We start from the raw sequence: 13,252 nt of genomic DNA, 5'->3' as shown, positions 1-13,252 counted from the left end.
GATTTTTGAGACCTGTGTTTTGCAAGTCAAATTCAAACTAACTTCTGTTACTCTTACACTTTAAACAAACATTTAGTCCAGATCTCTGATCCTGGAAATGTACTAGAGAGTGAGGATAGCACTGTTTACATTGTACAGTAAGACATGAGTAATTTTATAGTTTTTAGCATAAAAATTACTTGTCCCCAAAAATATTTTTGTGCTTGAAAATATTTGTGTTCCAATGGATGCATGCATTTTGAGATTGAAGAGTTATTGAAGTGATATTCTGGAACACCTGGCTGATGGCATCTTACTTGCATTTAATGTATTCAGTGCTGGCTAGGCAACCCTGGACAGCTTTGCTGCTGGTCTCCAGGCTGTCCTGTCACAGCAGCGTTGCTCTTGAGATGGTATAGCTGTGTCAGCAGAGTAGCTTTTGCTGAAAAGAATGATGTAGAAGTAGTTTGTTCTTTAATGTAGGATGCATGTTTTCTAAAGGTGCATATCTTTCATTCCCAGCTTTATTCTTGCCCAATACATTTAATTCTTGTTTCCTGCAGCATGTTATTTAGTCTCACAGTTGTGCACTTCTCTCACTACAGAAGGCAGCCGTTGCTCTTCCTTGTCAGTGTCTTTGTGCACAGTTTCTGAGGCACATCCTTTTTTTCTAGACAGATTTCTTTGCAGCTTCTTTAACTCAAATGAGTTTTTTCCCCAGCTTTCACTAGTCATATCTGTACATACTGACCAAAAGATTTGGAAAAGTAACTGAAACCTGTCCTGTGAAGAATATTAAATGTGTCACCTGGACGCTTAGAGGCATCGTGTTTTTGATCAGAAGGAACCTTTGTAGCTCAGCTATGTCCAGTCCTACTTTATTTCTTGCTGCTGCAGGTTTTGTTTTCTTTCTCCTTTAAGAAACATTTTATTTTGGTAGGTGTTTCAGGAGAAAAATGAGACTGTAGGGCTGTTCCTAATCCCACCACTGGGTTTTTTTTTCCAGCACCACAAACAAGCCCTGTGTAGAAAGTTTTCCATATTGAGGAGTGGGGAGATGATCTGCATCCTGTCTTGTGGATGTTGAAATAGGCATTTCTGCAGAAGCAATTGTACAGTATTTAATCTGATACCCTTGCTGCTAGAGTTGTAACGTGATACTATGTGGTTTTTCTTTAAAAAGAAAAAAAAAAGGTGCAAGTTACAGCTCAGATGTCCCTACATTTCTGTTTGTGTTTAAATAATTTTTTTTTTCGAGGTAGGGATATTTGTTTGTGGCATCTGATTTGGGCTGTGCAAGGAAAGTGCACAGATGCTATTGCCAGAAATTTAAAAACCATCCATTTATTTATTTATTTATGTAAAACCCTAAACAAACCAACCTACTGTTCTTGTGGGGGTAGATTGATTGATTGAGGTTGATGTTTCTTTCACAGAGGTAAAATACACATTCAGGAGTTGGGGGGGGGGGTGAGTTTTCTCCTGAACTCTACCCATGAACCCTTTTTAATTCTCATTCTTTCTGTCATTTTTTTTCCTCTTTAAACTGTACCTCTGAAGCAGAAGCCTTATGTTACACGCTGTTTAGCTGGTTATGTGATCAGCACAGCTTGCCCTCTCACTGAGCAAGAACTGCTCTCTGCTGGTGCTTGAACAGATGATGGGCTTTTAGACAATAGTTCAGTTTGATAGAGGGGAGCTATCAAATGCCATCTATTTTGGACATATTAAGAGAACATTCTGAAGGAAATTGTTGTACATTTCTGTCTAATGTTGCTGTTGAGGCAAAGTCGGTGTTCTGTAACTAGGGAGTTGCATTAATGCAGTGCTCTTTATCTCTGAATGTTCTTAGTGTGAAGCAGAAAATCAATTAAGTCTCTTCAGTCTTTGACTCCCTGAAGAATTGTGGTGCTTTAGAGGACTCTGTTTTGTGTGATCAGTTTGTCCTGAATGGCAATTTCTTTTAACTTCCTGTTGGAAAAAATGATTTATTTAATTTTTTAGAAATAAGGTCTGAAATGCTTGAAAATCAAAGTATGAAGCTGTTATCTCAATAGGTATTTTCTGTATTCTGAACTACACTAATTTCAGTGCATACAGAAAAATGAGTAAGTCCTTATACTGATATTTTCTCATCCCTGAGATGCAGCTTTCTCTACACACATAGGTACTGAAATACTGGTAGACCTTTTGAAGGCCTTCAGCATTTCTCTAATCTAGTTCTTGTGTCCTCTTGCCATCTCAAAGGTTGTGAAACATCGCAACAGATATAAGTGAGTGTGTGAAGTTTTTGCATTATCTGTTTCAGAGGTTACTTGAATTCCTAATTAACTGTACTTTTCACAGAATCATAGAACCTCTATGTCCCTGCTGTGGGCAGGGACACTTTCCACTAGAGCAGATTGCTTGAAGTGCCATCTAACCTGGCCTTGAACACTTCCAGGGAAGGGGCATCCACTGCGTCTCTGGGCAGCCAGTCCCTGTGCCTCACCACCCAGGGTCAGGGACACCTTATGTTAGACTAGATAGCACCACCATTTTTGCCAGGATTCCAGTATTTTTCCAGTATATTTGCCTGAATTCCAGTACAGAAGTTGATGAGCTACTTTGTGTTTGAACAGCCTCTTCTTGTATAGTGTGCTTTAGCTCTAGCTTGCAGAGTAATCACACTGTAAGCACACATTAGCAAATACTGAGAAAGTGAGACTTTTGTTTTATCTAGAAATTAACCTTGTTTCATTAAAAATGTTGGGGACTCCTCAAGTGGTATGAGGCACAGCTGACAGCCAGTCTTGTTCCTCAAAGCCTTAGAATTTCTTACTTATGTGATTTTGTGGGATTATTTTGTGGGGGTTTTTTTGTGTTTTTTTTTAAATTGTATTTTTGTGTCTAGATGTTAGGTTGGGAAGGAAATCTCCAGAGCTTATATCATAGTTAGAGTTGCCATATTTCTCTTATGCAGGCTGCCAGAGCATTGTTGGTAAGGGTCCTTGTGGAATGAAGTTCACTGTTGTTGCATTCCTCAGCCTGTTTTGACCTGGGACTCTTCAGTTCTAATACCTTCTGATTTGCACAATTAATATCTTGAAGTTTGATGAAATATTTGTGTGTTTTACTTCTCATGGATGTACCCTGTAGGCTTATTTTAAACCTTGTAGCTTTGTGTACTGCCTTGCTGCCTAAAATGAACCTGCTTGCTGCCTTAAAGGAACTTGCTAAAATCAGGCATGTTAAGTACAACAAAATCAGTATGAAGATATGCAGTGATTATAGGTAAGATGTAGTTTCTCAAGTAGCTTGAGCAGATTCATCTAAGCAGTTATTTTAAAAGGCTGTAGGGCTATATCTTTCTTCCTTTGACTCCTCTGTCATTCTTTCCACTCTTTCAAACTGCACATTCCTTGCCTCACCCTTTGTGTTGGCACTAGCACAAGTGACAACACAGTCACCCAGGTCAGCTCTGTGATTTGACTGAAGATTTGTGCTCTAACCATTTGCTGCACTGCTTTTCACCTGAGCCTCAGAGATGACTTAGCAATGCTGCTAAGGCAGGCAAGAGGGTGATTCAGCATCTGTGGCAGGGAAGGAAAGAGGGGAGGATTTTGATGAGCTTAAGTTGATTGTGAAGCTGAAGATACTCTGAAGGTGATTCCTCTCAAGATGCTTATTTGAAAGAAGCACTCTTCAAAGCCTTTCACTGAACTTTATCTCAAGATCTGTAAGAGTTTAATAGATATGGCAACTGGAGAAGACCTTGAGAGGAAAAAAAAATCTGGTTTGAGTTTCTAATGGTTGGTTTTGCAACTATCAGTTCAAAATTTTTCTAGGGTTTCATTGCATGAGCTGTCTGCCTGTCTTTGGAAGCATGGAACAGATCATGGGATGCATAATGATATGATAGAGTTGCTGTCCTTCTTCATTGCTTGCTTTCTGGTCCAAGGACACTCCCTCCTGCTATCCTTCTAGGGTTCAGCTTTCACTCAAAAGTTGCTGGAAAAATTATTTGGGGATTAACTGACTGGAGTTAAGTGTGTGAGTACATGTCTTCATATGGCCATATCCTCTTCAAATCAACCGTAGGATGAGGACACATGTATTTAGAGACCTGATAAATGTGGGCATAGCTTCAGGTACTCTTAACTATGGAAGATGAATTTTGAGATGTTATATATGATGGTCATAAAGAAAGAGAATTGATAATGCCCCAAGACAGTAGTTTTAATATTTATTCATTTAGTGACTTAGTGCTATCTTGAACAAAATTAACAACCCTGCTTTATACCAGTGTTTTGTGTAAATCCTCCCTTGCCAACTTTCCGTTATCATTGCAGCTGGAGGTGTAGAGGAAGATCCAAAATAGTCCAGTATCTTGGATAACTGGACAGTGCTTTCTGGAAAGTAACTATTTTTTTTTAATGTTTCTAGGGATTTTCTTCCACGAGGTTCTGGAATTGTAACAAGACGACCATTGGTCCTGCAACTCATCACTGCCAAAACAGGTAACCTCTCTCTCTTTTTCGTTCAATGCCTGGAAAAAGTGCTGATGTACTTCGTTGGGGGGGAAAAAGATAGGAAAACTTAAGCAGTGTGAAGAAAGTTTCAACTAGACTGTCTGGAACAAAGGCTTGTGGCTTCAAACGTGTATGCTCAAGACCAACTGATTTCGTTTTATATGGGAAAACAGTAAAATCTAGATTCTAGAGCACATAGTATATAATATATATAATCCATGATCAAACTTGGAGCAGTGGAGAAATATAATTACATATGAAGTGGTTTAGAAATTAGCTTTGATTTATTCATTTCTTGATCAGCTTTACAGCTGTATTAGTTAACACATCAAAATTGCTGAACTTCCACCTTTAACTCTTGCTTCAGTGCACACAGATTTGATTCCACACAGCTTGTTTTCGTGACTTGTCTTTTTTGGTTGGTCTCACTGCACTAAGTAGAGCAGAAGGTAGACTGGGGGAGAACAGACTGTGTATTTGTCTGACCAAAAATAAAAACACAGTGTATATACCATTGAGCTATGTGATGTATTGAGATCTTTCATGAGAATTCACCACTTGTTATTCTTCTGAGGGGCAATTAATCTGCTGTTGTGTAGCTCAGTTCCCTAGCATATGTAAAAGCAGCTCTAGTTTTCCATTGTTCAAATGTTGTTTTGTTGTTGTTGTTTCTAAACCAATGTAACCTGCTAAATTACTGATTTACTATTGACTTCTTAAAATAGTAAAAAAGAAATTAAATAACATCCGAACCAGCATTTAAAAATAAAATGCTCTTTAAATTATGGAACATGATGAAACTCAGAAAGAAACAAAATTGAAGCTGCCTGTAGAACTTTAGTCTGTCCCTGTGTGTGAGGTGTAGTTAACTTTTTGTGTACATTTTTTCCTGGAAGATCTTTTTGTTGTTCATCAGGAAAGGAGACTTCAGTCTGCCCAGGATCCATTTTTTTTTCCTGAATTACTGCTTTTAAAGCACATTCATACTTTCAGTGCTTGTATGAGTTTTTCCATAGGATTTATACTATGTAAGAGAAAGGAAGAACTGTGGAATACAGTGTTTCTGTATGCTCAGCTTAGAAAATTTAGGATTTGCAAGTGTGTAATATGCTTATAATGCTTTATATATATTAAAAGATGAAGTTTGTTTTAGTTTATGAACACTTCCCATTTCTGCATATCTCTTGTTGGATCTCTGACAGAACATGCAGAAATGCATGAATAAAGCCTAGTTATGGAGAATCACAACCTGAATATCACAACAAAAACTTTGAAGGTTCTGGAGAGTTGAGCTTCAGCCTAATTTTGTGTTTCCTGGATGTCAAAACATTTTTCTCCCTTTGGGAAATGCTGTTTATTTGTTATTTGGTATTAGGTGCCAAGACCTTTAAAATGCAAGCTTTAATCATTTTGTTATGTCCTTTAAACTTTGTTCTGCTGCTGTTGTTTTTGGTGGTGAAACTCCAAGTAGCTCTGTCTTCTAAGCCACCTTTATCTTTCTGAACTAATTTTTCAAAAAAGAAAATAAAACTGCTTAGAGAAGCACAGTGTTCTTGTACAGGAAGCAGATGCTGGACTGATGTTTATCAAGTCCATAATTTCTAAAATGTTATAGAAGGTAATTACAGGACTGTATCAGGTTTTTGCCGCTCTTACAAGCTTAACTGATCTCCAATCCTAGGAACTTTCTTGAGTCTTTTATAACTATTCTTAATTTTACAGTATTCCTCGGGAGGGAGGACTCACTTTCTGTATACATGTGCAGAGATGACTGCAAGATATTTTGCCAGCACTTTGAAACTGACTGAGAATCTTTTTGGATGTGATTTACAGGGAATATTAAAGCTTCATTTAACTTTGAATCAATGCAGTAAGAGGTAAAGATTAGCCACTGTGGCGTTTGTGCACACCTGAGCAAGTGGAAACTTTTGAACACTTGTTAGTATTGGACATGTCATGGAAGAGTGCAGCAGGATTTGGTTGTGAGGAGTTTTCAGGGACCCTCCAACATCTGAAAGATCTGACACATCTGGGTAAAGAGCTGTTACCTCTGCAAATATGCAAGAGGTAACATGAAACAATTCAGTATTAAGAAATTGATCTCATGACATGTGGAATATTTTCTTTAGAATTTTGTTTGTTTCCTGTTTTTTTTAAAGATGCATGTAATTAGTACAAAGCTATTTCGTAGTAACCTGTTGGCCTCCCTTAATCACTGACATATTTTAGTGGGAACAGTACAATTCCTAAATGGCTTTATGCCATTTTTACTTCCATATTCATGCAGATACTATACTCTACTGAAATCTTTGATGCAAAAGCAAAGGTTTTAATTGAATATTGCAACCAACAAGTCAGTCTTTAGTAGTTGTGACTGTTTTCCTCTGAGTTTGATAATGTGAGAAATAGCTAGTAGCATAGACTAAGTCAACACATGGATGTTAAAAATAATTTACAGTCCCCTGAAGAGTTCTGACTTGTTCTTGAGTATACCACTTGGGCAGTCTTAAAAGAGCCTCCAGCTGCACTTCAAATGAAATTGTAAATGTAGCTTGTATGCAGTAAGTTACTATACTGGCTGGAGGACAGAGGGGAAAAATATTTTAAAAATTCTCTCTTTTAAATATTTTGAGGCTCCAAGGTGGCTTTCTCCCTGTAGTAAGAGGCTGATACTCATTAGTTGTTCTGAAGGAGTTCATTGTCAGTCCTATGTAGGTAGGGTCACAAATTTTCGTTTTTACTCTTCATCTCATGTTTTTGGTTCAGTCGCTCCTCTACTACTGAAGAAAAATGGCATGTATGGTGTCTTGCTGGCAGAGAGAACTGAACCAAATAAGCATGCAGTCTTTGTTCTGTAATAAACAGGCCTGAATTCTGATAAAGTAACTTTGTTGACTACTGAGAAGTCGCAACTGAAAATAAGTTCCCACCAAGCATGCTAAGCAACCCCAGGTGCAGCTTGATATTCTGTCTGGTCACTGCATTTGGTCTCAAGCAATCCCATGCCTTTCGGAATGTCTACTGTAAGGTCTAACAAGACTCTAGTGCCTTCCTTGTTACTAGTCCGTGAAGGAGGTCAGAATAGAGAATGGTTCTGAAGAAAATAGTCCCATCTGAGAAGATGCAGTCCAGTGAGGTGTGGACAGCAGGGAGCTGAGGGCAAACTTCAGGTTTTACAAGGCAGGCAAGACAGTTGTGATAAATGAGGGACGTCCACGGGAGGAATCCCACCAGCCTTTTTCCTGGATGAGAAGTTGAATGTGAGGGCACTTTATTTTCTGAGGCTGATGTCATGCTAGTTTTTTCAGTATTTGACTATTGCTATGTAAGACACAGGTACCTTATTCCTTCTTGCCAGACAGCATTTGTTTTAAATGCTAAGCTGTAGAGATATTTCAGCAGTTACCAGTAAGTGTAGAGTGCTGGTCTCTCATTTACTCACAGTTCTTTTTTAGGAGGACAAATGAGTTACATAGTACAGTAGTTGTGCTTTTAGAAAGATGGTGTGTTTTTGGTGTTTTTTTTCCCCCCAGTCTCTTTGTGTCTTAAGGTAGAAATGTCACACAGGTGAGCTGGGACAAGAATTTAAAGTATGTGTTATTGTTCGGTAGTCTTGGAGCAACATAACTGAATTTTGTGTAAGTACATTAGTTACATTTAATTTCTCTGCAAATTTTGCCAGTCAGCATGCTAACTTGGAGCTATGTTATGTGCTACTATAATTTCTTAAAGGAGGGCTAGGAAGCTGGTGGGTTTTTCTTCCTTTGAGTTGATATACCTTAATTTATATGTTAAAACTTGTTTCTTAAACACAGGTTATTGTTCCACAACTTTCAGTATCCTTCCTAACTTGAGAATTCTTTCATATTATACATCAGTAAAATGAAATACTTTTTGTAGAAATTAATAGTTTAAATGCTGCTGCTGAGTAAGCTTTTGGTAATGACTTGGAATGCCTGAGAAGGGGTTTGATTTTGTTTTTTGATTTTTATTTGTTTGAGGTTTTTTCTGTTTCCACACATTGTGTATAACATTTGGCAATCTGTTCTTCCTCTTATCTTTTCTCCTGCCTGTGGAAGTGAAATAATTATCTAGATTTCTTGAGCCTGGATGGTATTTTTTTTTTTAAACAGCAATGAAAACAAAAAATGTACATGGATTTTGTATGAAGCCTTTGTTGTAGGTCTTCTGTTTGTTAAAAATACATTGTCTTGTTAAATAAATCTCATTGTCAGTTACGTGTTAACTCTCCTAGAGCTGAGAGATCTTATTTTTCTCATTTTTATGTTTTTTTTTTTAAGAAATTTAGATCAAGGTCTTGCTTTGTTTTCTTTGCTAAAGTAGTAGTAGATTAAGAAATTTTGAAAATCATTTCTGAGCTGGACGTTTTTAGAAGAATGAGTCATATGTGTAATACACACATTTGTTTCAGTTATTTTGTTTAGAACACCAAGTGGAAAATGTATTACCATAAGGTTCAAAAGACATTCTGGTTTTTTTCTGGAGTCTTGCAGACTCACTCTTGTGTTGAAGTTGCTGAGCTTTAATGCAAGTATTTCTTGTTGTGAGACTACTCCTCACACATACCCATCTTTTATTGCCATCTGGTGGCAAAACCAATCCTCAAACAGAAAGTGAAACATTTGTTAATTTCAGTTAACACCAGTGATCTCAGAGACTCCATCAGCAGGAAGGCATTTGGAGGTCTTCAAGGACAAAAACTAGAAGGGTGCCACAGTGCCAATAGTAGGGGAGAGATTGGGCACTTTGCAGGTGGGAAAGGAAGGCAGTGGCTGCTGTTTTTTGGATCCCACTCTCTGGCAGCTGCTGATTGAGGTGATAAACAGGAGTGCTGCAGAGACCAGGAAAAAAGTGGGAGGTGCATACCCCAAAAGCTAAAACTTGTCATCACCATGGGGAAAAGGTAGTGACTGATGACCCCTTCCTGAGATAGTGGAAGGCTCATCATCCAAACTGGACTGATCTGCTGGGAGAAGGGTAGTACTGATGATCTGAAACTTGAGTTTAAGCCATTAGTATAAGATTGCAGAGCCTGCATATCTTCCTGCTGCTGCTATCTCTGTGTGTGTAGTAGAAACAGTGCTTAGAGTAACCTCAGGTGACCAGCAGTGGCTGCTGAGGTCTGGTAGCACGGATTTGAGGCTCAGTGCCTTCAAACAGGGTTTGAACTTCAGCTTGTATTGGGACAAGTTAGTCATACCCATGAGTACTTGGTTTTGAAGTGGTTTTGTTTCCCTGGTGCCAGGTTGATGCTTACTGACATCAGGAAAGATGGAATGCCCTCATTAAAAGACTGAAAACTGGCTCTATATTTGCCCATCTTCACAAAGATAATAAAGAAAAGTGACAGAAAAATCAAAGTTCACCTTTAGAAAAAAGAAATCTAATTAGTTACTAACGAACAATCTGAAAGGTCTTTGAGATGAACACGAATTCATCAAGGGGAAAAAAATCCTCCATATAAGTAATTTTTTATATTACAGGGTAGCAGACTTGTAAATAAAGGTGTGGTAGGTGTCTTGGGAACAGTAAAGGCTTTTAAATTATCTTACATTTTTTAGTATAACAATCTCAGGAAATACGATCTAGAAATGACTCCTATAAGATAGATACACAGCAGTTGAGATTGGAAGGGATATCCCTCTAAGTTACATTCTATATTTTGTATTACTGATAGGATAACAGAGCAGAGTGTGTTTATTAAGTTTGTATTTGGCAAATGCCAACTAGACTTTGAAATATGCTGTGGGGAAGAATTGAAATCCAAATTGCTTGCAACGGAAGAGAAGTACCCCAAAAGTAGGAAAAGGTTCAGCTAGGATAAGGGCTAATATTTGAATAGATAGCTGACTTTCAGAAAAGGCCTTGGTGCTCACAGTGGATCTCCATCAGAACGCAGCTCACTGATACCATGCTGTTGTAAAATATAGAAGTAAATATTGTACAAGATGCATCAACAGAGATGCAGTCTTGAAAGCAGTTCTTCCATGTTTTTTGAGTCCTTGAAAGACCTTGATGAGAGCTCTGTTTCTTTAGCTTTAAGAAAAATGCCTGAAGGGTAGCTGTGTGAGCAATTGCAAGTTTAGAAAGTATGGTCTGTAGAAGACTGCTGGAAGAAGAGATGTGTTTCTTCTACAAACAAAAGGTTTCAAGGGTGTGAAAGATTACTGGATCAAAAAGAATACTTTCTCTCCTCTTAGTATGAGTGTCCACTCTTGTAATTAACCATTTTATTGGCTCCTAAGAGCAGAACCTGACATTTCTTTCATTAGATCTACACTGTTTTTCAGTGTTTCTAATCTCTCCTGCTGCAGTCTTCTTGTCATCCTCTGCACTGACAGGATTTTCTGATTTTAATTTGAGAAAATAGCAAGGTACTTCTATTTCTTGTTAGCCTTGCTGCTGGAAGATTAGCAGTGGAATGCCGAAGTTTTGTATCTTCAGTATGTTAGCAAAGCTAGAGAAATGGGGAATGAGCAAAGACTCATTTGATATTGCCTGTCTTTGATGGAGGGGTGTTGAATGATTTGCTAAGGTCTAAATAGATGCATTTAACTGTCTGAATTTGACTTTGTTCAGAAAAAGCTAATCCATCATCAAAGAAATGATATGCTTTAGCTCATGGCATTTATTTGCATGCTTTGAAATCACTCTTTTTCAAAGCCTTCTGAGCCTTTGTGGAACCCTTGGCTGTAGCTAACAAGACTTGTTGCTTGGGTGACATCTCCCTAAGGGACTGGTAAGTAGAAAGGTGGCTCATAAAATTGCAAATCTATAGCAAACATTTTAAGTCTATACAGCTATAGATTTGCAATTTAATGAGACACCTTTATAGAACACTCCAAGCTGGAGACATAGCTCTTAAAAGAGTGTGCTGGGCTGGATACTGCCGTGGGCTTGGAGCAGCTCTCCTGGAAATCAAGTGAGGAAGAGTTTCATATCTGGATCTCTCCTCTGGGTAAATCCCTGACCTCTAATAATGGGCTAAAGACTTGAGGCTTTATCATGCTCGGAAAGATGTTGAGTTCAGCCTGGCATGAGTTAGGGATGGGTTTTTTTTTAAAAAAAAATCTCTCCTATATTTCTAGGGGCTGTTCCATGTCTTGTCCCATGGCCTTCTTCAACAATGGCTTTTTATTCTTAGTACCAATATAACATTGTTACAAATCAAATCATAAAAGCATAGGAAAAAATAAGTTACAGGGTTTTAAGTGATCTTATTTTCATGATGAACTTGTAAAAACATACAGAACTATTTTGTTAAAATCATATGTAACAGAGCTTGCTAGTTTTTTGAAAACAAATGCAAATAATCTTTAATGATACAGAGTTTGAATTACTTCAATTTAGCAATGTATTGCAGGCAAATGTAATGAGGTGAAAAATCAGAATCTAGTTTGCAATCTGTTTCTTATTCTGTTAAAACAAATGGTACCTATTTGAATCTTTCAGGTTGTTCCACAAGATGACATGCTAAAGATGAAAACAGTAAATCACGTGTAGTCTGCTTGACTTTGTAACTAATGCTTTCTTCTTGTAGACTGGTTTTCATCTGTGCGGTCATATCGGTAGCATGTGCTCAGATATAATGCTTTCCTGATACCCATGACGACATGCTTTTGTGCATATGCATCTGAAGAACACCGGGGGTTTGAGAGTGGGTGTCAAAGTGTATAAGCCTATGAAATAAAGAGTTGTTATTGGCATTTTTCACAGAGTATGCTGAATTTCTACACTGCAAAGGGAGGAAATTTACAGATTTTGATGAGGTTCGTCAGGAGATTGAAGTTGAGACAGATAGAATAACAGGAGTGAACAAAGGCATCTCGTCAATTCCTATTAATTTAAGAATATATTCTCCACATGGTAGGTAAAATAATTCTACTTTATATTTCTGTTGTGTAACATATTTTGTATCTCTCTCTGTCTAGTGGTCTCCCTTTGTATATGTTCTCATTGTTTAATCAAAATTCATCTGTGACAGAAAAGCTTCTGAGGAGTTCAACCAAAAGTGGATATGTAGGTGGAAAAAGCCCCAACTTCTCTTGTATTACGAACCCACTCCATGGTGGAGAGCTGTTGCCACTAGAGCTGGGTGGAAACAGACTCTGTCCCCTTTAATAATTCTCATGGTTTAGAAAATACTCTCACTCTACATCAGAATGAAGCCGCTCTCCCCATTACATCTACCATTAGATAGTAATAGTTCACTGATAAAGACAGATAATAGATGGGAGACTTAGTGGCAAAACTTCTTTTTTCTATCCTCCAGATGGATTCCCTGATCAGTGATCTAGAAACTCATTCTGTTTTCCTACTCTATTGTGTGTTTGTTGTTTACTGTCACTAAAATATATATATATAGATAATAATAGTGTTTGAAGCTGCTTTCTGTTGTAGACCCTCAGGATAGATCAAAGTTAGTTCCTCTGCTTGCCATCTGCCCAATTTAATGAAGGCAATCTAGAGAAAATGTTTTGCATTTAATCTGTCTTGGGTACAGGAAAAAAGTGAAATGTTTGACTGAGGCAGTTTATTTTTCTAATCACCTCATCCAATGTCTTCATTGTGAATTAAAGATCAAACAAAGATTAAAATAAGAGGAGAGATAATTAAAGAGATGCCAAATGTCCCTTTGAAATACCATAAGCAGCTTTGGCTCTTACATATGCCCTTCAGCCCTTCTCTGCTATACAGATGTGGCATAGCCAACTGGAGAGGTGCCTGAACTAAATGCCCTG

The 13,252-nt window shown here is 37.8% G+C and overlaps 1 protein-coding gene across 2 annotated transcripts in view; it reads left to right on the top strand.

The window, feature by feature from the left end:
* DNM3 (dynamin 3) overlaps positions 1-13,252 on the top strand; it is a 162,206-nt gene that overhangs the window by 12,160 nt on the left and 136,794 nt on the right. For both annotated transcript variants that reach the window (XM_062003460.1, XM_062003459.1), the window contains exons 2-3: positions 4,405-4,478; positions 12,228-12,377. In XM_062003460.1, the coding sequence (XP_061859444.1) occupies positions 4,405-4,478; positions 12,228-12,377 (224 nt within the window). The remainder of the gene's footprint in view (positions 1-4,404; positions 4,479-12,227; positions 12,378-13,252) is intronic.

Source organism: Colius striatus, chromosome 10, assembly GCF_028858725.1.
Source record: "Colius striatus isolate bColStr4 chromosome 10, bColStr4.1.hap1, whole genome shotgun sequence".
In the NCBI taxonomy this organism is placed as follows: Eukaryota; Metazoa; Chordata; class Aves; order Coliiformes; family Coliidae; genus Colius; species Colius striatus.
The sequence above is the reverse complement of the archived record's forward strand: the minus strand, read 5'-3'. Positions and strand labels throughout refer to the sequence as shown.